The sequence below is a fragment of the Galleria mellonella genome, unplaced genomic scaffold (assembly GCF_026898425.1).
Source record: "Galleria mellonella isolate WM207_F2 unplaced genomic scaffold, CSIRO_AGI_GalMel_v1 utg74, whole genome shotgun sequence".
NCBI lineage: Eukaryota > Metazoa > Arthropoda > Insecta > Lepidoptera > Pyralidae > Galleria > Galleria mellonella.
Window position 1 is genome coordinate 3,965,043 of NW_026442147.1, and position 26,809 is coordinate 3,991,851.

The 26,809-nt window shown below is 31.8% G+C and overlaps 1 protein-coding gene across 1 annotated transcript; it reads right to left on the reverse strand.

The window, feature by feature from the left end:
* Positions 1–13,758: 13,758 nt before the first annotated feature.
* LOC113516112 (enhancer of split mbeta protein) lies at positions 13,759–14,811 on the reverse strand. The gene has a single exon (XM_026900480.3). It carries the CDS (start codon positions 14,740–14,742, stop codon positions 14,131–14,133), a length of 612 nt encoding a protein of 203 aa, XP_026756281.2. The 5' UTR covers positions 14,743–14,811; the 3' UTR covers positions 13,759–14,130.
* Positions 14,812–26,809: the final 11,998 nt, after the last annotated feature.

Genomic DNA, 26,809 nt, shown 5'->3' on the forward strand with positions numbered 1-26,809 from the left:
CCCGCTTGTTCTTATTCGAGTTTCCCGCCTTTTTTTCTCAACGGTTACTTTTTATTTGTCAATGTCAAGATTTATTAAAATGTTGTATCAAGAAATTTTTAATTATATTACTTCAACAATTGGTGAAATTTAAATATGTAATAGTAACTTATACTTTTCTACTTAACTTACTTTCTTAGTATATTATAATTAATTTATAACTATAATAATTTTTGTAATTTGTCTTGTAATTTTATATTGTTACCTTGTAATTGTTACTTTTTGGCTGATGGCTTTCGCCAAAGTCACAATAAATAAAAAAAAAAAAGTCTATATTTTTATTATAGGTTTATGTAGGCAGAGAGAATTGAATGCGCATATCCTTGGCGGGAGTTTTCTAATTTTTAAACTAAAGTTTTGAAAAGTTTCGTTGTCAAGATAGACCAATTTAAGTATTCCCCGGAATCTGAATCACTTATACATTAACATTGTATTTTATCTAATGTAATGCTAATTTTTATTTGTTCTACATTATAAACAGTTCAAATAAACTTCGCATTCTGAAACAAAACATAATATTTCGTAAGCCATGTTTATGTGTTGCGGCGTATCTTGTAGTTGGTTTTCAACCAGTTTTACAATGATAATGAGTGCACGCACAGTACGCACGTGGTCTGCCAAACGGAGGTGGCATAGTGGCATATGTCACGGTGGCATCATTGTAGATTAAAAATAGCCTTAACAGTAGAGCGGTCTCGTGCGCGGCCGACGCCGATAGTAGGGTTATCGCGCCGAGGGAAGATTCCATGGCAAACAAGTTTATTCTCACAAACATTAAATGACATATGAACCAATTGTTTGATATGATTATATTATCAACCTTAATTATGTACGGAGTTCTAGATATTGTGGAATGGATATAGACTTGTCTTTATTCTATGTGAGTGACTCTAGTTTTTATGTAAGTAGTCGAGATTTTTACCCGTTGTTACGTCACTTGCCTAGTGTCTGTGAAGGACAAAAAGATGGTAGGTATATAGAGCAAAGTTTATTTTTTGTTTTTAAATTACAGTCGATTTATAGGGTTGATACAAAGATAAAAAAGCTATTGTCGATGTCATTTTATTACATTAAGCTGGCTTATAATCTTGGTACGATATTGATCTACTACTATTAACTGTATTACTAGTCACATTTCAATTGTTTCTGAAATTTGACAGATAATTGTGACATTACTACATTTCGTTATGAACACCCTTAACTATTAGGTGTCATATCTATCAAGACCGCAAGTAATCGCCTTAATCAATGATTTTACCATGTTTAGTTTCTTGTAATCTACATACGTGGATTATATATAAAATAGCACAATTATATTACAAAAATTACTTGAACTTGAATTTCAATAAAAAAATATTTTATAATTATTGTTTACCTATGTGTAAACTACGATATCCAACATATTTGATACTTTTTGTTATAACTGTCAAATGCTCAATTGTTTCTATGTCACCTATTGATCCCTTATCGTTGCCGAGCCGTTTTTAGTACCATGTTTATTTATCGATTTATTACTGTTGCTAGTTAAACAAAGTTGGTAACTAACGTTGGTAGGTATTTAAAGGTAGTCATTACTGCAATTATATATACTTATTATATGTCGACCATTTTGTTGTATTGATGCCTAACAATTCCTCATGGAGGTCAGTTTTTTTAATGGAAGATAATGGAATGGTAACCTCGCCTGCGCTAACGGTATACGCTGGCTGGGCACCAATGTGGGATAAATAGGTGAGGATGAAAAGATAGGTCAGTTAGCCCATCATGATAAATTCCATAAGAATTAACCACGATGGTTTCCAGAGGAAAACATGTGGAGGTCGACCTGATAGGGTATATTGCTAGCAATGGGGCTGTTAGACCCCATTAGTAACAATCCCTTCCCCTATGGAGGTCAGTTCGCATAAAGCAATGAGGTACAAGTTCTCAGTTGAGCCAAGTTTTTCCTAACTTGACTCAACTTAGAACTTTTATACATTAATATCTACGGCTTCTGCTATTCTTGGTTGTGCTTTTCGATGGCTATTATCAGATTTTTCACTCTTTGTTGGGCTTTTTAGCTTGAGAACCAAATTTTGGCAATTATTTATACCACTTGCTATTTAGTTAATGTATTATACAAATAATTTATATCTGATTGTCATTATTTGAGCAGCTGGGTATTTATCTAAATCAGTTTTCTGGGAATATGATATCCTTGACTAGGTTATTGGACGTCCGATACGATGCAAAGCTGTTAAATATTTCTGTTTATATTAATCTATAGATATAGCCTCAGCGAAGGATAAGCAAGCTAAAGTGGCAATGGGTTGGTCACATTGCTCGAAGAATCGATAACCAATGGGGAAGAATGGTTCTTGGGTGGAGTTCCTGTACGGGCAAACGCAGTTTAGGACGACCCATCTCTAGATGGAGTGATAATTTCAAAGCGTTGCAGGGGGTCAGGTGGCTTAGGACCGTTCCATATAGCAGTCTATGTTCAGCAGTGAACAAATAATGGTTGAGATGGTGATGAAGATTATGAAGATAGTCTGAGCTCTGTGAGTGAGTAACTTGATGACCAGTTCACTGCTCCCTCAGCTTACAAATTTTTCTGCGCTATGAGAGATTTCTCCTATGAAGTATACCAACCTGAAAAGATCTGAAAGCACGACAGTTCCTTCGAACGAGTGAACAAACAAAGCATGGTTCGTATTACCATATAAGTCATTTCTCGTAACGACTTGCGATAATTTAAAGTATGTATGCATGTAAGTATTTGGAGTGTAGAAGCCTAAAATTTTAGTTAAATGTTACTTAATCTACTTGTACCGAATTACAAATTTATACTATGTATAGTTTACAAAGTTTCTTGATTCTAAAATCGATACATTCTTACAAAAATAGGTACCTACTTTTTTAAAGGTTTTTTAATTGGTGAAAATGAAATAATGACCCTGTCTGCGCTATCGGTACGCATTTACTGGATAGGTACCAGTGATGGATGATAGATGAGGATGAAGCAGGTCAATTGGCCCGCCGTGGCGAATTTATCAAGAATTAACTATGATTTCTAGGGGGAACCACGTGGAGGTCGACCTGGCAGGATATACTGCTAGTAATGAGGCTGTTAGACCCCACAACTAACAATTCTAACAAATGAGGGGTTTTTAAAAGGTTACTATTCTTTACCTTTCAAGGAGGTCAATTTGATCTACAACAGTTAAAAAGGGAGATAATGGCGTCCATTTTGAGGCGCCATTTCTCTAATTCTATTGCTAAAATTGTCTTTAGATAACTGTTTATTTATAACATTTTTCAATTTTTCACATCATTTCTATTTTGCCAAAGGTTGACTGGGAGAGAATGCTATATAGCATTAAGTTCGCCTTTTGTACATTTTTCTTAATGAGGTCAATAAAGAATAAATAAATGAAAAAAAAAATTGATAAAACAGCGAAATCTTTATTATAAGGACCAATATGAAATTTCTAATAAATTTAAGTTAAAATTATTATAAATTTAGTTCATGATGGTCTTTAAAACAGTAATTACGCGAAAATATCGAATTGAAATTATGACATAGACGTTTAGAAAAATGGCGCCATAGAATTGGCACTGTTACAATTATTAGGGTTGCAATTTTGTTATTATTTTAGAAACCGTAAAAAAATATGCCTAATTGATACCTATTTATTGTCGCTTGATTTTAAAACCACGAAAATGAATAGTCATCGTCATTTTTAACAATGTATAAAATAATATTACTAGACTAAATATAACAATATTTTTAACGTTCTAGGTAATAATTTCTTAGGTAGTCTATATATGTACTTAGTTATTTTATAGACATCGCTGTCCTCCTTTCATACCATATCTCAAATGTTACAGTGACAAAAAATAATCTAGTCAAGTACATATTAGTGCGCAAAAAATGGCGAAATCAATCTTGGCAAAGTATACCAATGAACGACTAGAATTTTCGTAGACACATTATTATGTATTAGTAATGAAAAATGGTCATGTGGTCCCGGCACAATAGCCCACACCTTCCTTTCATGTGGGTGTAGTAAGAGGTGACTAAGGGAACATAATGGTCGAGGGATAGGCAACAGCGGTCCTTTTAAAACATGTCTAAAAGCCTAACTGTGGTTGGCAATCCGCCTGCCAAGCGAATGGTGGTGGTGAATATTGAAAGTACATATTAAGTGGGTAGGTACATTTAATGTGAAAGATGTTTGGATGTTTGTTACGCAATCATGTTTAGACGTATACGGGTAGGTTCTTTCCTAAATTGTTATATAAGATACATTATATACCGATAAATATAGATAAAGCCATAAGAAACAACTAGGTAACAATAGTATTGGTATTTAACATGCGGGATGGTTTGTCTGTAATAAATTTCGTTTCGCAATAAGTTTTTTAACATCCAAAGATGACTGTTTCGATCTTTTATTTAATTATGTTAATACAATTAATGTGAGATTAGAATCATCTATTTCGATTTAAAAAAATATTATCAAATTCGGTTCAGGACCAGCGACGTTTTCGCGAAATATATGTATCTAGCCACAGTCAAAAGTTACAGACAATTTGAGCATTCAGAAGTCGTTAAAAGTTGATAGCTTATCACAAGGCATTATTATATTTATACTAATGTTATTAAAAGTTGTGAAGATTTTGGAAGTTTGTTGTCATACCATTATTTTTGAAAGCTTAAACACAGGTATGCTTTATCTTAGATTAAGGCATAGGAGATACTAGTAAATCATGAGGGCAAAGACTCTGCTATTAAGATATGTTTGAATAAAAATTATCATAATTGTTCTTTTTTTATTTCGTTAGGTAAATACATATAATAAAACTGATAAAGTAATAATTATTTCATATGTAATAATCTAGAATAGTTTGAAGATTGAATGCTGGTTACGTTTACCTTTAACTCATATTTAATGTTTTTAAATTGATAATATAGAAGTTATTGAGTACATAGAAAGTTTTTTCTGAAAGATAACTAGGAATTAAGTATTAGCTGTACTTATCACGTCTTTGCCTGCACAAATTAGGATAAAAATCATCCTATAAATTCACATAGTATTATATAGAATACACCTAAAATCAACATAATTTTGTAAAAAGACTCAGCAACATAGTTGTAACTGGATAAAATCAGTTATTTATTTTTCCTCTAATGCCATTATCGAATATATATTTTGATGTCTTTAGTAAACATGGCTGTATCATTATCAACAACGTGTCTACTTACACGTGGTGTTTAGGCTAATATATTCTATAAAAAACCATTAATTGTGTAAAAACGTACACGTTCTGTAGTGGATACTAGATACCGGTGTCGCTTCAAAAGTAACTAGGAATATTTCAATCTCTGAAACTATTTTAAAACATTTGCGAAAAACCAACGTAAATTTATTTATAGTAGATACCTATATTTCGGTTACAAATAAAATTTTTCCCATAATAAATATTTTTTATTACGTTACCTACTTTATTCATAATCATTTCATCCATTAACTATCCACTGCTAAACACAGATCTAGAGTTTATAGGTAGACTGTCGTAAGATACGATTAAGAGCTACCTGCATCCTCTCTCTGAAATGCATTTAAGATCGTCACTACATTTAGCGAGGGGTCGTCGTACACTGCGTTTGCCTGTACGAGGTCGACTGTCGATTCCTCTATTACCATTTTACATTGCTTATCCTTCGGGCTATATCGGCCACTTCATTACTACCTAGCTATTTTATTACTTTGAATTTATTATTACGGAGACAGATTTAGGAAATAGAGTTGAGGTTCATTATGATAATAAAATGATAAATATTTTATTTAATAATTGATAGGCGTATGATTATTTATACAAGGTAGTTATCTCGTGAATTAGGAAAAATATCTCATAATATTATTTTAGGATGCCTAGGTCTTACATAGGTATGTCAATATCATAAAAATCTATTAAGTCGTTTAAGCGTCATTGTTTATCTAATATTAAAATATTTAAACATGATTACAAACTTTAAAATTAACAATGTCAGTAGATAGTAAGCTAAATGTATATTTATTTTGCAAAATTTATAAAAAAAAACCTGGTGATTGTGATCATAAGTAAAATGCTAATGTCGTAAACGTATTGCAGGTAATTATTAATTTACGTAATGATATCAATGCAATACGTCATGATGTACATTAAACTAAAGTAATGTGTGTACGTATGTACTCAATAGATAACCCTCATTAAAACAGCAAATCAATTCCACAAAGTCGAGCAAAGGTCTTCATTAATTTTAATTAAAAATTTATACATCTTAACTAAATAATCGTATTCCAATATATATCCCATCTAAATAACGTCCCCAGAACTAGAATATATACTGTGACTTATGACATGTTAGAGCATAGGATATTTTTTAATATAGAAATGAAGTGAATAGTCAAATAGGTCAAAAGTACGTTTACCGTTACATTGACATTGAATATATTCCAGAAAGAGGACAAGTTAAATTAAATTTTATATTTAAATGTAGACAAAACTGTGAAAGTATGTTATGTTAAGTATGGTATGTTATGTTTATCTCTATTCCAATAATAATTGTTTAAAAACATTTAAATACCAGAATAATTACGACGACGAAAGAGGCAAAGATTAAAAGCCTTTTATAACATAAAAATACATGTATATGCATACGCATAAAACTGCAGTAACTCCAGAAGTACATTCAGTGTCAATAGATTTAGACATATGTGAAATAATTCGCTTAGAAACTACATAAATCGCGAATTTCCTTTAAATTTTCGTACTAACTTCGTAGTTTATGGGTACGTAGGTACATAAGTGTTATCAGACTTGTTAAATATCGTTATCTATGTACTTTTTCATGATGACTGGAATAGATAGAAACAGGTGTCTAGCGAAATTTTAAACACTTTTATCTCCGGTAGATGTTGATAACCAGATAAGAGCTATATTGGGAATAGTCTCATGACAGGTAATTTGCAACTGACGTAATTTTAGTAGGACAGGTTATTTTTGTTATTTTTTTTTTGTATGTTATCCTTATTACCAGTAGTTGAAACCGAAGCGCTTTTTTACACTACGGAAGTAGTAAACAAGCACGTCTGATGGTAAACGGTCCCTGTAACCTATGGACGCTTGCAACACAAAGGATCATATGTAGACCTTGAAGAAATCATAATACACGTTTTTTTGAAAAATATTTGAAATTGGAGAAAACTTCGGGAGCTCATTTACATAGCTTGAATTCATACCTTGAACATTTTTTACCGCTCTAGGGAAATTTCACGAGACATTAATTCAAGCCAGCTAAATAGGTATTCATAAGTTCGAATTGGGTAGTTAGCTACATAGGTTAAGTTTAACTTTAAATTAATTTTACGATATCGGTGATGAATAAAAAATCTGCGATGATGGATAAACACCTTCCCTGTGTTATGTTTAAAGCAAATATCCTTTGTATAATGTACTCATCTCGAATCATGATAGGTTATGTTTCTAGAAACAGTAATAGTTAACTAGAGCCTCTGAGTACCCCACTACGGATCACATGCATGAGCATATATTTTTTTATCATTAATTATTACAATTTCATAATTATTCATCCAAACGACACAATCTCAATAATACGCCACTAAAGATAATGACGTCTCTATGACGAATATTAATGAGTGTGTGTCAATGGAAAGTTTTGAGATAAGAGGCGCCAATAAATTAATTGTCTTTTAACATTATATATAAATATTGCAGTATATCAGTTAATATTACATTCTGTGCAGATGTTACAAGAAAAATAATTTCTTCAATTCAATTTAACCAGAGGGAGACTTTGTATAAAAGTCGATAGCTTGGGTACCTCTGTCCCATTCGTGTTTCTACCGTGAAGCAGTTGTGTTTGCATGGCTGTGTTTCGGTTTGCAGGGTGGGATATGACGTGAATTTACTGGGTACAGAGGAATAACACCTGAGTCCTCAGGAGTGGCAACGCGTGGGGGGTATCATGGGCAAAACAGTATACTCTGTTATGTCCATGGTACTGCTCATGTCTATAGGTGACGGTTACCACTTTCCATCAACTGGGCCGTCTGCTTGTTTGCCATTTAAAGTTGTATAAAAAAAAATTTAAATGTTTTAAACGGAGTGCATTTAAACGGCATACCCTACCATATCAGCCGTTAATAGTCCACTGCTTAGTATAGGCCTCCCTTTATTGGGGGTTTTGCCAGTAGTTACCACGTTTGGCAGGCGGGTTGGCAACCGTAGTTTAGTCGAAGATGTTTTAAGAGGGACGCTGCTGCCCATGTCTCGACCGTTAAGTTCCCTTAGTCGTCTCTTACGACACTCACGGGAAAGGAAGGGGTGGGCTATTTTACAACACGACATATGCTACACGGTAACGAATTTATACGTATTCATAGCAAATAAACGATGCATTTTTTATGATTGATTGGAGAATGAAAAAGTACGAAATCATTTAAGGAAAGTTGTTTCTATGATTCAATTAAAAAGTCATGCCATTTCTTTTAGACTGAATTAATAGACTATTTATTGAAATTGTTCAATAATAATAATAATATAATTTATTTGCTGAAAAACACGGTATTCAAAATAAGATCTGCCTCTGTTGTTTTTAATTTTCTATACTAATATTATAAACAATTTTTTTTGTATGTTTATTTGTAATTGATACATTTTAACTTCTTAATCAATTTAAAAAAAAAAAACTTTACATTATTAGCAAGTAACATGGGCTATATATTAATAAAAAAAAATTAGAGATACTAACTATTTAACACAAAGTATCAAAAATTTGCCTATTAAACTTAATATAAAATACTAATTTATCTTTCTATACCAATATCTATCCATGCGAAACCGGGGCGGATTGTTAGTATTAGATATGTAACTGCAGACACGTCGCTATCTAATTAAAAAAAACTATATTAAAATTATCGTTGTAAGTCACAACTTGCCTTTATCGATAAGTATAATCATCGGTAATATGGCAAAACGACCAAAGTAAAATATTTTTTTATTATTATACAGTTATATCACGTCATAGTCGTAGAATACTGACGGATATGTATATTTAATATTTGTCAGATCCGTCAGTATTTTACGACTATGACGATATATTAATTGTTATATGCAGTGGAACCGACGTCAACTAATCCGAGTAGTTGACGTTGGTTCCACTGCATACCTTAGATAGTTCATCGGACTAATGTGTTCATACAAAAAGTGTAGAGGGTCACAGTGAAAAATAATATTCTTTAGAACAACAACATATACATATATATATTGAATAGAAACAAAAACCGTATAAAAAATATCAACGTATATATGTGGCCAGACATAAATTTACATTATGGCCACAAAGAAGTTTCAATAAAAAGACCAGTGTGTTACCACAATGTTATATTTATCTTGGCAGAGTCCTTAAATTTTTATGATAGTATAAAAATAAATTTTGCCGTGTGGTCCCAACATAGAATGGGTCACCCCTTTATTTTTCGTGGGCGCCTAATAAATTTAATAGTCGAGGGATGGCAGTAGCGTTCCTCTTAAATTATCACCAAAATCCAATTCGTCTGACAAACGTGGTAATCATTGGCAAAACCCTTCTTAATGCCTATGTTCAGTTGACAGCTGATATGATGATGATGATGATGATAGAAACAGATTTAGATATCGAGTTCATAAAGAAAAATGTATGTATATGGTGAAGAATTAAGTTAATATGGATACGTATGTGTAATTATTTATCTACAATAATTTTCAATATTTCGCATTATTACATTTCCGTTTTCCCAAAGGTTGACTGGGAGACAATGCTATATAGTATTAAGTCCGCTTTTTGTACCAGACATTTTTTTTGCAAATTGCTCAATAAAGAATAAATAAATAAATTAAATAATTGTCATGCCTATATGTTATATGACAGTATCGTAACGTCGCGTTATCTCCCACTAGCCGTACATATGATGCAATACGAGGTTTGTCCGGAAAGTACGTATAAAAGTTTTTTAAAAATTTTATTTTACAATTATTCAGGTAAATCAATTTTATCCCCTTCAAAGTACTCCCCCTGTGACATAATGCACTTGTGCCAACGCCGTTTCCACTGTGAGAAGGCTCCTTGAAAGTCCTCTGGTTGTAGGTTTCTCAGCTGCCCCGTCGTAGCTTTTTTTATCTCATTTATGTCCCCCAAATGCCGCCCCCGAAGTACCAATTTGGTTTTTGGGAACAAGAAGAAGTCACACGGGGCCAAATCCGGCGAATAGGGGGGGTGTTCGGTCACCGTAATGGAATTTTTACTCAAAAACTCACGGACAACAAGAGAGGTGTGGGCAGGGGCATTGTCGTGGTGAAGAATCCAACGCCCCTCTCGCGCCAATTCTGGACGAACTCGTGCCACACGAGCTTTGAGGCGTCTGAGCACATCGACGTAGAATTTTCCATCAACTGTCTGGCCTGGAGGGACGAATTCTTGATGGACAATCCCCCGAACATCGAACTCTTTCTCGGCCCTCTCTGAATCTTTTTAGCCACTTGTGGACGGTTGGTTCCTTCACAGCATCATCCCCATAAACTGTTCTGAGATCGGCAAAAATTTCACGGCCATTCTTGCCGAGTTTCGAGAGAAACTTGATTACGACGCGCTGCTCTTCAACGGAAGCGGGCTCCATGCCGACGGGGTTTCGTTAAGAGGTAACTTCACAGATGGCGTGACAAGCCAGTTCGCACCGCACGGCGGTCAGACCAGAACTGAAGCATTGTTAGGGACATAAGGAAGGGGTCCTGCGCTTACCTGGCCTCCCCACTCCTCTTTCTCGCATTCCAGAACACTTTTATACGAACTTTCCGGACAGACCTCGTAGGAAGAAACGATGAATATTCATGTTTATTGGTAACCGATAAGGAGCAGGAAGGCTAAATTACTCTTCGAACACATAGCAACTAGTTATTTTCTGCATAAGATATAGGCATTTGTTGCAATAAATTTAATACTTGGAGGTACATCAGAATCGGATAGAAACGTCACTTTATGACACACGCTTATGAATTCTTTGTAAATTGCCAATTGTTTATATTATATTTATAAAATATACCTTATAATATTTACACACGCTGTGGTAAAAAATGTTCAACCCCCTTTTGGTAATAATCTACTAATATCGAGTCTTCTGAAAAATTGTCTGTCTGAAGAATACTACAGTCCAAAGGTATTTCTATGGAACGACGAGTACTGTGACTCAGTTAAACACTTGCATGTGGTTTTCGAAGCTTTACAAATACAGTATAATAATAATTACAGGATTAGGTTATTTTACTATTGTCGGGCAAACTAAAGAAAACTCAATTGCAAAAATATTAATATTATTTTCGTAAAAATTAGAGTTCTCTCCGAAAATTAATATAATGTAACCCAAAATATAAAAAAAAAAAACGATTATATATAAAAGCTTATATAAAATAGAAATTTATCTATCTACTCGTGTGAAGGTAGTATATAATAATATTTTATTGAACTAGGTGTTATCTTGCGGAAGTTCTTATCATTGGTTATTTGATTAGAATAATTTTGTTTAATATTATTATATTTTGTTTTATATAATATAATATTTAATTAACAGAGCATGCAACTGGAACTTCCTTAATAAACTTATTAGTTTTATAAATACTTCGTAAAACACACAGAAGGTAACAATGAAAATCGAAAAAGCTCAATACAATTCAATATTAATTATAAAGTGAATCCTATTTTAAAGGTTTGTTAAGCAGAGTTAAGAGGCGTAAATTCAGTTAAAGCACAAGACACTGCGCAACCATTCACTTTGTATTTACACAGGAGAGCATAAAATATTTTTTGCTCCAGAGCTTTTCGTTAGATGGCGCTACAATTCTGTATTCTAGTATTTTCAACTACGCTAGATGGCGGTAGCAGTATTGATTTTGTATCATAAAAATCTTTAAATGACGTTTTAATTATTTTTCCTTGTTGGTAATTTTAATTTTACCATCAATTGAAATAAATTGTATTCGATTCTAAAGAGTAATTCTCTATTTCTAAATTTCTGTTGCTATTACAGCAAACTTATTATTATTAAGACCAGTAAAAATAAAAAAAAAAGTAAAAACTAATATCATTAGTTTTAAATCTATCAAATTAAATTTTTCATTTTAGAGGAATAGTGTTTCAGATGACTACAAAAGTCAGGATTGATTACAGTTGTTTTTTACTATATATGTATCTTTATATAATCATATATAGAATTTTGAATTTAGAAAAGATGTACTACAATTAAGTATTTATATTTTAATTTCCTTATTGCTGTTGAATGTATGTTATGTAATTTAAATTTAAACTTCTATTATTGAAAATTCAAAGAACTACGATTCAAACTAAAACGTAATATTTTTAAACATAACTTTCAACCTTATCAACATACGTTTGCACTTACGTTAAATAAGTGTACTTAGTAGTAGTCCCTGAATAATATATAAAACCTATTTTCTATTGATTTGATATATAAAGTTATTGATTAGGATGATTTCTTTATAAAGTTATTTAAGATTTAGGTAATTTAAGATTTTGATCTAAATAAACAAGTTACTTTAATCATGATGATGAAATTTACTATTAATAGTAAACTCTATTGAATGTATATTGCAAATAATTACGAAAATTAGTTCAGAATTACTAATAATGCTTCGTAGAATATACTAAAAAATTCAAACAAACAAACGATACAGCAGATTTATTCTTTATTGATGATTTATAAAATAAAATTCGTTGAAGACTAATTCAACAATTTCTTATGCACAGACAGAAACATGTTATCTCTAAAGTAGTAGATTATTTTTATTTCCAATTTCCTGAATTCTAAGATTGTTATGAACAAAATTGAAAACTATATGAATATCCCTTCTTTGCATGATTTTTTTTATTGGTGAAATAAATCAAGGTGATATAATTTATGTTCAAAATTAAAGGAAAAAAAAATTTTCGGCTATAGTTTTTTTTCTGCAATGGACATTGAAAAGGTATCCAGACACGATCAACTTAATGTGAAATTGTTCTTTTATATAATTTTTAGGCATTCAATATTATGATGGAAATTTCCACCAGTATGCAAACAAGGGATATGCTAACTATGCGTAATAAAATGAGATATATTACACCCAGTGATAGATTGAAATTTGTAGTTGTTTGAGAACTAAGTGACTTGTAAAGTTTACACATTTTAATGTGCTAATTATTTTATCAATATAATAAGTGTTTTAGTACCTCTACAAGTAGCTATCAGTACAGACCTAATGAGAGTGAATATGTTACATTCCGTTAACAGGAAAGTTACCCAGTTAGCTGACCCAGCGTCAGAGGGCTTGACCGTAACCTCTTTCAATAATTTATCTACACTAGGCGTGATATTTTGTTTATCTTGTTTTCAGTAATATCCAAATTTTAATTAATTAATACTTCAAATATTCCAGTTATAGCGCCATTTATTTTTGGAATCAGCTTATCTTAATACTGTATTGTTATCGAGTTTAACTTCGTCATCAAGTATAAATATTGTATCATTCAATTTTGTTTTTGTATATAGATGATATTTTGGATCTTATGTCTTTGAACGTTTATTCTTTACTAGTATTATTAAAGGTATATTTTTAACGGGCGGTGTTAATGAAATACAGAAATACATTAAAAATATGTTTTTTTTATTAACTTACTCTTTTGTTCACACATTTGTGAAATCTTTTCAACGATAAAAATATAACAATACGACCTCGGGAAGGTTCGATACAACATTTCTTATACAATAATATTTACTCTTTAATATCACAATAGACTTATAGGCTACTTTCATTAAAGCTTTCAAGTTGAACTTACGAACTACAATAATCGCTACAATAATTAAATGTTGAGATCTAGAGTTGTCAGCAACTTGTCACATGAACAACACTAAACTTATGGATCTTCGCGAACTCAAAAAAACTGTAAGCGACTCCGAGCGGTGCTGGAACAGATGTGACCGCGGAGCCGGGTCCGCTAGTTCCTAGCACCGATGTTTACCACGGTCGCCACACAGCTGATGCTTTCGTGAAGGTGCTGTTGGTAGTGCAGTCCAAAGGTGTGCTATGGATGGGCATCGGTGACGTTGGCGGTGAGGGTGATACATAGCCAGACGAAGATGATGTAGTGGAGAGTGCAGGGCTTGGCGGGCTCGCTGGAGGTGTGTCAGTTCCAGCAGCCGCCCGCTGCATATCATTCAGTCTATGTCCGAGATGGGTCATTAGTTGCGTGCCCAACCTCACATCCACTCCGGGGATGGAAGCTAAACAGCGGGAAACTTCGTTAGCGGCATGAGTGAATCCATCCCTGAAGCGATCCACATCTGCTGAAGGGTTGAGGGATAAACGGCGTTGACGGCGTAGTTTGTGCAAATGTCGAACTGTCAGCTCCAATATATCGGCTTTCTCCAATTTAGCAACATTTTCTCCTTCCGATTGCAATGCGTTGACCATCAGATCCTTGAGTTCGTCGAGGCAACGATTAATGCGAGCGCGCCTTTTGCGCTCAAGCATCGGTTTCATCACTTTGCGATATTGGTAAGTACGCGAGACGGGCTGCGGGCCATCGTCTGCGAGCGAATACGCGATCTCATAAGACATGTTGGACATTACGTGTGTTGTGTATAAGCGTGCGTTAGCGCCGAGCGTTGAACGCGGAATGCGGTGAAGCGGCTTGAGCGGGGGTTTATATAGGGAGCGGAGGGCGCACGATCGTGGGAACGCAGAGAGCCGTCGAGTTCCCACACGCGCCACCTGTGCGGAGCAGCTGCCGGCGGGGCGCGGGGGGACACGCGCCGCCGCCGCGCGTGCGCGCCGTAAACAATCGCCGGCGCAGGCGCACGCCGCGACGCCTCGCGCACTCGTTACCGCGGTAATTGTTGCTGATTCTACTCTTGATGCCTAACTAACACCTAAGCCAGGGATATACATTTAAGGTTTCAAGTTATATGAAAGTCTATGACGACAACCGTAATATGTTGTAGCAATGTGCACTATATACATGTAATATTTTAATATTTTTGGAGAAATTTCAGCAACAATGAAGATATTGTAACTATAAATTTCGAGGAGGCTTACGCATTTTGTTTATAACCGAGTAGTGGCTATTTATTTAGTTGCATCATATGCAATGGATATTATTAAGACAAAATCTAATTAAGAGTGTGGATTTATTTTCAGTGACGCAACTATAGGTACCTGGTTGGCGATTACCGATCAATCAAACCGCGGAGCACAATAGGTTGTCTCAATTATATTTCGATCGCCCGGCTACTGTTGGCGTTCATCAATCACGCGGATTACGCGGCGTAATAATTATTGACAGTTGAAATTATTGTCCATACTGTATTCCGCCCCAAATAATAATCTATTAATGATATGATGAAGCCAGGAGTGAAATATTCTATGTAAGATTTTGCAAGGCCAGAGACTGTGTTGTAAGGTGCTTGGCGATGGTATGTGTGAATTAATGTTATTTACGCGATTGAAGCGACCGGTATAAGAATGTCAGAGCTATTTTCGATGACTTTTGACAGCATACTGGATATTAGCCCGACTTGGAGTCTAACCGCTTTTTCAGCTAGTTACTTTCTAAGTGACTGATTTTTGTATACCTCAAATAAATATTTTAACTCTTGTTATAAAAATATACTTATAAACAAAATGACTAAAAACTACCTATGTGATAAATGTTTTGCGTTCTGAAAAAGGAAAAATATATATTACGGAATATATATTTTTCACACAAAAATATGAAATATTAAAGCAAGTCGTTTCCGGTGCTGTAAAAATAAGTTAGTCACATACTGCTTATATTTTTTTTTATCTCCATTAACGTATGTTATCAAGCGGTTGGGAGTAGGCGGTCGCCTACGCACCAATTCGCTGTGAGATTGTTCATCGCCGCGGCATCGAATCTACACACGTTTATTACATACATACATACATACATACTACATACGTGCTTTTTTCGAAAACATCCACTACAAACAAATATGATAACAGTTTAAGAATGAATGAAATAAATTTTATTTGCATTACAATCGCGAAAAGAAATAAAATACTATCAGCACATAACGCTCTGACTACGCAATAAGAAGATAAAAAAAGAAATTGAATGATGTTATGAGATACTATAAAGGTATTCTTCTATTTCCGACAGGTATATTTCGGTACTGATTTACCATCGAGGCTCTTTTATTACTGTTTTGCCTTGTTACATAATCTATGGGAGGAAACTTTAATGCTAATATATGTATTTTAAAGGGATGAATTTGAGATCCTGGCCGATAGTTATATTTAAATAACTCTATTAGGTAATTTTAAGTTTTATCCACATCTCACCTTATTATTTAGTTCTTTCTAATATTCCTGTACTTTTCTACCTAAATTTTAGTGATCTCGTGTTTTTTATATTCAGTCAAGGTATAAGTTGTTACATAATTTCATAATAACATTTTTTTGTGACAAATTATGATTTGGTGTCTAGTTTTGAAGCATCGTTGTACTGGTGATTAATTTGTTATTTTGTAATTAGACTATAAAAATTCCACTACCTTAATGTTTGGCGGAACGGAAAAATGACAATTAGTGACTATCATCATTACATTAAGGAAGTCATTGAGGGCGTACTTACGCGTGCGAGTAAACGCACGCGTAAGTATCCTTATCTGTATATATAAAATTGTTTGTCCTGACTGATTATCAACGCACAGTCAAAATTACTATATCTATAAAACTAAAATTTGCTACATATATATATATATATATATATATATATATATATATATATATATATATATATATATATATATATATATATATATATATATATATATTGATGTTTATATTGAAAATTTAAAAGTTCTAATATATATATATATATATATATTAGAACTTTTAAATTTTCAACATAAAGGGGAAATAAGGCAACAAGCGTACAAAGCCGCGGGCAACATCTAGTTTGCTATAGTATATTCTGTACGTATATAACTATAGACACTAAAATGCTTATACTTGTAAAAATATTCTTTTGCTATTTAAGTTCGTAAATACTTGACACACATTATTCAATGTGCCTAAATATACGAAAAATATTTTTTTATTAAAAATAATAATAACTTCTAGAACTGGTAATGCCTAATTTAAAATACATATGACTTGTCTCTATAGGTATTGTCGATTTTATTTCTTTTATGTTCAGGTGGGTGTTTTTGAATATAGATGACTCAGTTTATAGAATAAATAGACATGTCTGGTGTATGTTTGCACTAATATAATCTACAATATTATTGAATTGCATACTTACTTGATAATTTAAAAGTCTAACAGTTGTTTAAAATCATATTAACTATTGATGTTTATATAAAATATGAAGCAACCGTATCTGACGTCTTTAACGACTAATGCACTTTGGAAAGTTTAGCCGATAGCAGTTACGGCAAATCATTAACAGAATGCTGTTGGAAATATTGTGGTGTCATTCTTAAACGCTGCCTAATATTTAAGTTCTTTGAAAATTTGATAACATTTGAATCATTTATAAGAATGACTCAAATTATATTTTATGTAAACAAGCAATTGTAGATGACTAAATGATGTTTACAAATATGATATATACTATGTTACATCTATAATTGTCTATTAGAAATTATTCAGCAGAATTTCCTTATCTTTTGTTTTTCTTTAAAACAAACAAGTTGATGATTGAAGTAATTACAACACCACGGATAGGGGAGAAAATAAATTGTTAGCAATGTGGTCTAATAGCCCTATTGTTAGCAATATAAGTACTAAAAGTAGGATGAAGTACAAGCGTATTGCTTCAGAGGCTTGAAAAACAAATAAATTGTAAAAAAAAAAAACTACAATAGTCAATTATATAAGTCAAATTAATAATGTTTAAATGATTTAAATGGAAAAATATATATGTAATTTGTTAAAAGCTTAAAAGTTAATTAAAAATATATAATGTAAAAATAGCCTAACTGAGCATTAAATTCAGCACTATCCCAAGAAAATTTGTTAGTTGTAGTTCATTCAGTAATGGCCTCGTTACCATTCTATATAGACAAATAACAGGATTTACCATTCTTGTTAAAAAATTATATTATTTTAGTTTTTTGTTTATTTACGCGAAGATTATTGCAAATATTCAACTATTCAAACATATCTCTGATAGAATTATTTATCGCCTTTTGGTAGTCAACATTGACAAAAGTAGCATACTTGGGCTTAGTACGAAAGTAAAATCTTTAGATTAAAAAAATAATAATCTAAATCACATAATTAATATCCTTATGACAAAAAAAATACTTAAATTAAGAACCTCATTTCATTTTGAACTCTGTTACTGCTGGGAAATAATTTGCCACTTGTCGGTGGTGAAGTAAAAGAAAGACCTGAAATAAGAATAAAAAATGAATTTTAAAACTGTTTTGAGATACAAAATTTAATTTTGAATTATTTCGTTAAATATTAATAAAATTGTTAATAGTGACATATTAGAGGTTAATGATTCAACGACATTCTTTTCGAAATCGGAACGGTTAGTTTCTAAATTACTTGTTTATTTGTTCTATAACAGAGTCTAGACTGGTGATGTTGTCATCAGCAGTAGTCACAGCAGCGTAACAGCAGTAGAATTATTTAGACTAGATTTTAATCTAATCTAAAAAAATTCTGTCGGAAGATTTTGATGTAGACGATGTGATTTTGTTATTTTCGACTATACAAATTGTTATTGGCATTTTTACAGAATTACATAAAATATCTGATTGAAACGCTTTTGTTTTGTATGAAGATTGTTTACTATGTTCTAGAGTTTACAGTGATTTCACATTACTATTGGTATCAGTTTCTTAGCCATTTCATATGTAGAAAAAAATTTAAGTCAATGATTCAATTTTTTTACGCTTGTCACCTTCTAACTCCGTCAGTTATAAACTGATTTAGATAATTTTTATTTCATCTGAAAAGATATACTTACAAATTGATTTCATAGAAATTTTGTTAAAGTCGTTCAGTAGGAAGTTTAGGTTCTAAATCAAAATAACTGGTTTTCCCACAATGGAAGTAGATTTTTTTGTGGACATTATTAATTAAATTCAAATTATTCATTTTTCTAAGACGGTTCAGAGATCTAGAATATGCTTTTAATGTTCCAATATTGTTTGTCGCGTGATTTCTAAGAATACACGTTGCAATCCTAATATCTTTGTAATACATATTGTATCACTTGGTATACGATACATTTTGGAAATAATATGATTATTAACCATATTATTGTTTTATCTATATGGGATTTTACACTACTACTGCATTAGTAGAAACATCGCAGATTTTTGCCAATTATGCCACTAAACGCCATATTTTGTATTAGTGTATTTGTACTTACAATACTTTTTTATCTCATATTTTCCTGTTTACGCTCTAAATTAATTTGGAATATTTTTAATTATAAATAATTGCTAAATTTTCCTTTCCATTATTACTTTAATGTCTAAATCCATTTATACTCTATTTGCTGTACCAGCGTGTCAACAACTCATTCAGGTCATATTTAATTGTACTGAGGGTTATCGATAGTTATCTCTTCTTTGTGAACATATTTGTATAATTTGTGTTTAATGAAAGGTTTTAACAATTTTTAATGATTTAAGATTCTGCATTCTGCGTTCTGATAATGGACGTAGGTATATACAATTATTATTATTTATTACTTTCATGATTTTTCCAAATTATAATCTGGAATAATGGTAGATATAATGTTACTGTATTTCACTTGAATTATTCACTTGTTATTGTATATTTTTATTTATGGTGCAATAAAGAGTTAAATAAATAAATACATCATGTACAACGTTGTACATGGTATACCATGTATGACTATCCAAAAACGAATGATATGGTAAAACATGAATCAAATCTTTCATGCTATTCATGTGACCACCGTGCTTGTTTTTTTGTAATCGCACACGGAATTAGTAAAGCTAAAAAGTTTTTTGGAGATATCCGTTTATTTTGTTTCTGGGGACTTTGATTTTAAATTTTCCCACGACACATTAAGCATTACCGGAATAAAATTACCAATCCAGGATGTGGTTTATCTAATTGATATACATACGAGTCTTCATGCAAAACTGTTAATGCTTAATTGGATAGTTGTGCAACCAAAGAGATATCAACCTGCCGTTACCTACCCTATTAGTAGGTACCAATACCTTGTTGATTATTGCTCTCTTGCAAAGTTTTTCTTTTCTTGTATTGTTTTTATTTAATTTTTTATTCCTTTAATCGCCACTTATTAAATCATAGGGTTGAAAAGAAGCGATGATATAGTGTGAGTCTTTACCTCATGGAAAATTTATATATTAATTTATAATAATGTGTATAGACATTATATATACACATGACTAGACAATATATAACATACTAGCTATATTATTCGTGGCTTTGCACGCGTGTGTTGTGTTTTCTTATTAAGGTATATTTTTCGAAAATCCTTTTATAGCAAATATTTAGATTGTAAAATAAATCTATGTTCCAAATTGAAAATTTTTAGACTTAGTAGTTTTGGGATAGTTAGTCAATGAAAATGATTTAATAAGTACCATAGACAATAATACATATGAGTAACTAGGTTATGTCTGCAACTTCGCGCACGTGGATTTTCATCAATGAAATAGAACACTTCTAGATAGTGCACGTATATCAAGAAAAAATTTACACCAGATTTTAAATTCGATTTACAGGAATATCTGTTTTAACCGCATCCAAGTTGATGCAGTGATTTTTGGTTTGTGAGAGACAGACAAAAATTTAAAAAAAGTATTGTTTGGTTTTCCATTGCTTCTATTTAGATTTTATTTAAGGTTAGAATTTTTTTCGAGTATCTCTTATATACAGACATCGTCTTATTATAATTTTTTTGTATGTATGTATATAGTAATGACGACAAACCTGCACTTAGGAATTTTCCTACTTATCATTAGATTTGCTGTCGTAAACAAACGAGTTTGCGTCCGCTGTGCGCACGCGCTCATAATCATCCATTAATGCTTGTTCAAATAATCAGTTGTAACGTATCTAATAACATACTGTTCCCTATTTTAGTGTAAATAATATATTATTTGCTCTTAAATAGAATACTTGTAATATAATTTTCATCGTTCCTTATTACAATAAGGATTATATTTCTATTTTGATACAAGTTAAAATGGCATTGTTTATATCTACCAACTTCAAAAAGAAGGGATTCTTCTATTTAGTTGTATTATTTGTTTTGTGCCTCATAATTTCGTCAGTTGTACATCGATTTGGAAAATTATTTTTCTATCTGAAAGGATAAATTTACAGATTGCTTTTATAGAATTTTTATCAAAATCGGTTCAGTAATTTAGCTTTTAGATCAAAATAACTTATTTTGTCACAATTGAAGTCAGTTTTTTTTTGGAAACAACCTTTAATTATTTTAAGTGATATCTAAAAAAAGAGTTTTGTAATTTGTCTTGTTTGATTTATCTTTATTAAAAATGGATCCGAAAAATCTAAAATCACACAATTCGGGCACAAAAGACAGAGGGCTTCGAAATATTTGCCGAAATTTCGGGGACGAACGACACAGAAATTTGATGTTATAATTACATAATATATGCCGTTTAAAATTATTAAAAGTGTTAAAATATCGTTCCTCTGGACTATTAGGATAGGATTTATGATCAATGTTAAGCTCCATTTACCGGGCCGATTTCGGTACGAACAAAAACACGATGTTGAGCCCGAAAATTCGAAATTTCATTTCATGGTAGACCAGCTGATCATACCTGATTCGAATAGAGATCGGAAACTCTACGCAAAACTAGCATGTGTTGAAAAAAGTTATCAGTATTATTGGTATTTTTTTTTTATTATTGCAATATGCTATTTGGAAACTCATAGTGAATATACGGCAAATAGCACCTATTGCATATAATTATGACGTAATCATATCAATTATGCTGAGTCACTATAGGGGAATAACCTTTAATTACGTAGTGAGTAGAGAGCAACGTAGTTTAATCAGTTGCCGCGCATCGGAAATTCGTACATTTATGTCATCATTCATAATATACTATTACGAAAACATACTAGTGTAGGGGCAAATTTTTTTTGATGAGTTAGCCAGTATTTTATAAAAAATAAATCCACATTTGCAATTATTCATTTTTACACCGTTTTCTATGTGGCATTGTCTTCTATTTAGTTAGTTCTATCAATAGATTTTGTTTCATAAATTTTATTCTCTGAAAATGAATGATTATGTATCCAAAATCTTATAGAAACAAGTTCGTCTGAACTTAAGTTATTTATTAACTTTTATGCTAATGAGAATGATTAAATATTGAATTAAATTTAATAGGATCACTAACTAAACTTAGTTAATGTGAAATACAAATAAAATGTAATGCCATCATACTTGAGTATTAAATTTTAATTAGTGAGTATTTAAATTTAGTTATTATTTGAGTATTATAAATATAGATGTTATATAAATTTAGAAGAATAGGTTATTTAGATAAAAATAAAACCAGTTAAGTGCGAGAAAAGCAAACACACTGAGGACAAACAAACATTCTATACAGAATGTTTGTTTGTCCTCAGTCTATACAGAATGAATGAAGAATTTGTCCTCAGTCTATAAAGAATATAAACATTCTATACAGAATGTTTGTTTGTCCTCAGTGTGTTTTATTTCATATCTATATATATCTTTCATAGATATGAAATAAAATGCAATATAATAAATCTTCATTGCATCTAATTATTTCTTTTATTGTTGTTGTAAATGTAGGTTAAAGATGTCTAAAACCAAGCGACATTTTAAATTGATAGCATTTGTAGTTGTCGGTATGAAGTGCTGTGCTGTGTCGGACGGACCAACGTCCGGACGGATGGACAAAGTTGCATCTTAAGGGTTTCCTTGTACTATTTTGATACGGTACCCTAAAAGTGGTATAATTATTTTTAATAGGACGTCATTATTATTCTAATATCTGTAAAGGCATTCTTTATGACCTATTTCTTACTAATATAATAGAATTGCAATTAAACGATGTTTGCACGTAAAAATTGATATTATATTTATTATATAATTTTATTACTATATATAAATATAATAATAAAATCATATAATATATATGGCAAGCGTGGCAAATACTGGCAAAACTACAAGGCGATTGTTCAACAATGGACAGTACACGGTTTTTTTTTTTTATGAGTGAAAATGGTATGGTAACCCCGCCTGCGCTAACGGGATACGCTGGCGGAGCACCAGTGAAGGGTGATAGATGAGAATGAAAACAGGCCAGTTAGCCCATCATGATGAATTCATCAGGAATTAATCATGATAGTTTCCAGGGGGAACCGCGAGGAGGTCGACCTGGTTGGGTATATTGCTAGCAATGGGATTCTCAGTCTCCATTACTAACAATCCCTTTCCCCCCGACAGTTAACGGTTAAAATGATGAATTAATGATGGTTAATTATTATTATTTATAGATGATTATTTTATATATGTATAAAATTAATGTTATACTAGACTTGCTATTGCACTTGCCAAAGTCTGGACTATACATATGATCTATGGAAAACTGTGCATGCAATGTGATAATTTATGACTAGTAGAATTCATTGACGCAAAACCTATTGTATGTTGTATGTAGCAAGTACCTACGCTAAATATATCAAGATATAATCATGAAAAAAAATTCTGTTCCCCACAATACTATTATTATCGAGATAGAGTATTTTTGTAGAAATGCTTCGGAAAATATTACCTAACTTTTTAAAAATAATAATTATATTATAATTAATTATTTATATCATCACCATATAGTTTCAAACTTTCGTATAATAACAATGCATTAGTCAACAATTTGCTGACCGTTATCAGCTGTTTTTTTTTTTTACATTTGGCACTCTATCTACAAATATAAGATATACTGTAAACTCTTGATTTTAATTTTTTTAAACGATATCCAGCTACTAAAATTTTGTCCAATCACGGTGACTGTCTAAAATAATTGTTGTTTATCATGTGACACATACGGAACTAATCGCAGATCGCAATCGCATAGTATCGCACACGTGCTCTAAGGAGTGGCGAGTGGCAACGATTATCGCTCGTCGTATCGCGTGTGATTATTCCCGTCTTCAATTGTGACCAAGTTCAATGAAAGTCTTAATCTACTTTTAAATTATTTAATCTAAGTAGACAAATAATAAAAGAATAATATCACTGGTTATTTGATTAGAATTATTTTGTTTAGTTTTGCTACCATATGGTAATTAGCGGAATTAAACAAAATAATTCTAATGAAATAACTAGTGTTCCGCTAGATAACATTGTTCAGTAAAAAGTAATATTTATAAGAAGAAGGATAAAAACCGACTTCAATTGTGGCAAACTAATTATTTTAATTTAAAAACTAGACTTTTAAACCAATTTTGATAAAATTTCTATGGGACAAATCTGTAAACATATTGCTTCAGATAACAAAAGAATTTTCCAAATCGGTTTACAACTGACGGAGTTATGAGGTAACAAAATACAAAAATACAACCCAGTAAAGAACCTCCTTCTTTTTAAATCGGTTGTAAATATTTCGTCTTATTGTTATCACTGATATAAGAAGCCATTTACTTTCCAGTGCTTGGGTGGTAGGGGTTGTTAGTAATAAGAATTTTTCATTGGAAACCACTATAGTTAATGCTGGTCCTTAGTGAATTCACCAAAATACACCAAGTGAATTGACTTCAAACTCATTATTTCATCCTACACTAGAGTTATATATATTATATTGTACTATTAGTATGAGCAGGTACATTATTCCATATTTATCCATTAAAAGAAATTTTTTCCACTGCTAGACATGTCACTCTCCCTGTACGAATAATAATGATTTTGTCATTGTAGAAGCTTTTTATTTTAGGGACAAAACCTTATATTATTTAATATTGAAAAGACGTAGTCGCCGCTTTAAAAAATACCTACCAAACAGAATAATGATATTGCAAAATGAGTGGTTTTCCTCCAACTGTGGTTATATAATAAGTACCTACATCTATCTGCGTACGTGGTCCAAGGGGCGTAAGTCCCACGTCATTGCAATTACTGTTTACAGTAAAAAATTAATAAACAACTTATCTGATTCGAAGCACGTAGACAAAATATATAACTTTTCCATAAATATAATCAAAAAAATATAATATTATATATGTAATTTCGACATCATTTTTTTTTATTTTATTTGATTCCGAATATTTGATGCTTGGTGCGGTCGGCATTGGTTGTAAGGCATGAGAAAGACTTATACCCAGTAGTAGACAGGTGAAGGCTGATGATGACGATGGTCGTTCATTTATAACTGTATGCACTTACACTACAATAAGAGTAAATGAATTTTAACATCATTAATGTTAACCGGAGGGAGACTGTACAAAAGTCGTTTGCTTGGGCACCTCTGTCCCATTCGTGTTTTAACCGTGAAGCAGTTGTGTTTGCATGGTTGTGTTTCGGTTTGAAGGGCGGGATATTGCAGTGAAATTACAGGGTACAGAGGAATAACACCTGAGTCTTCAGGAATGGAAACGCATATAATGGGCGAAACAGTATATTCTGTTATGTCCATGGTACTGTTCATTTCTATAGGCGACGGTTACTACTTTCCATTAGATGGATCGTCAGCTTGTTTGCCATTCTAAATTGCATAAAAAAAATGTAATATTTTTTATTGTAATTAATCAAAATTGTTAAAAGGATTGTGAATGGATAATAATTTAATACAATTTACTTATAATTATATTAATATAGATATCCTTCATATTCATATTACATTTATTTAGACCCTTAATTATAATTTAATGTGTGCTATGGAGGTTCATATTAAATTTACAACCTAGATAATTCATAAATGAATTATATGATTCATAGTAAACCGACATATTGAATAAACAGATCTTATTTACATAAATATATGTTTGTGTGGCACATATGTAAATGTGTGTTTGTGTGGCACTTATTTAAAAATAAAATCAGTATATTCTTTATATATACGAGTAAGTACCTATTACACATTAAATAGTTAACGGGGTTTTAAAAATCTATAAAAAAAACAAAAAGTTGGATGAAGTCGTAACATTTGTTGGAAAAAAACAATAGAATAAAAAACAAATATATGTGCGTGTACCGTATATATAATTTTACTATAATACATAGAAGTAACAGATTTTTATTGGATTGACATATTTTCGCTCCTCAAAATAGATTCTCAAATTAACGATATTTGAAAAGTTTTTCTTAAATGAGTATAGGGTACATATATATTTGTTCTTACATGTGTAAGTAGAGATATATATATGTTCGTAGATGTATCGAGCTACTGTTTGTCATTATGAGTAGCATAAAAATCTAGCAGTACAATCGTTCGCGTCGCGTCCGCGTTGTTTGCTATAATGATTCACGCGTGCGTCACATGGTGTCGCGCGTGCTGATGCGCGCCTCACGTACGCATGTAAATGTCTCGTTCTCTGAACTTCGACCGATCTCTTATATATGTATACGTCAGTGTCTTATGTTTATAAAATTACCTACTTATATACTATTTGGTTATATAACAGATGTAAAAAAATATAAATA

Coding starts and splice junctions, on each gene's coding strand:
- LOC113516112 (XM_026900480.3), bottom strand. CDS start 14,742: ATGTCCAACATGTCTTATGAGATCGCGTATTCGCTCGCAGACGATGGC.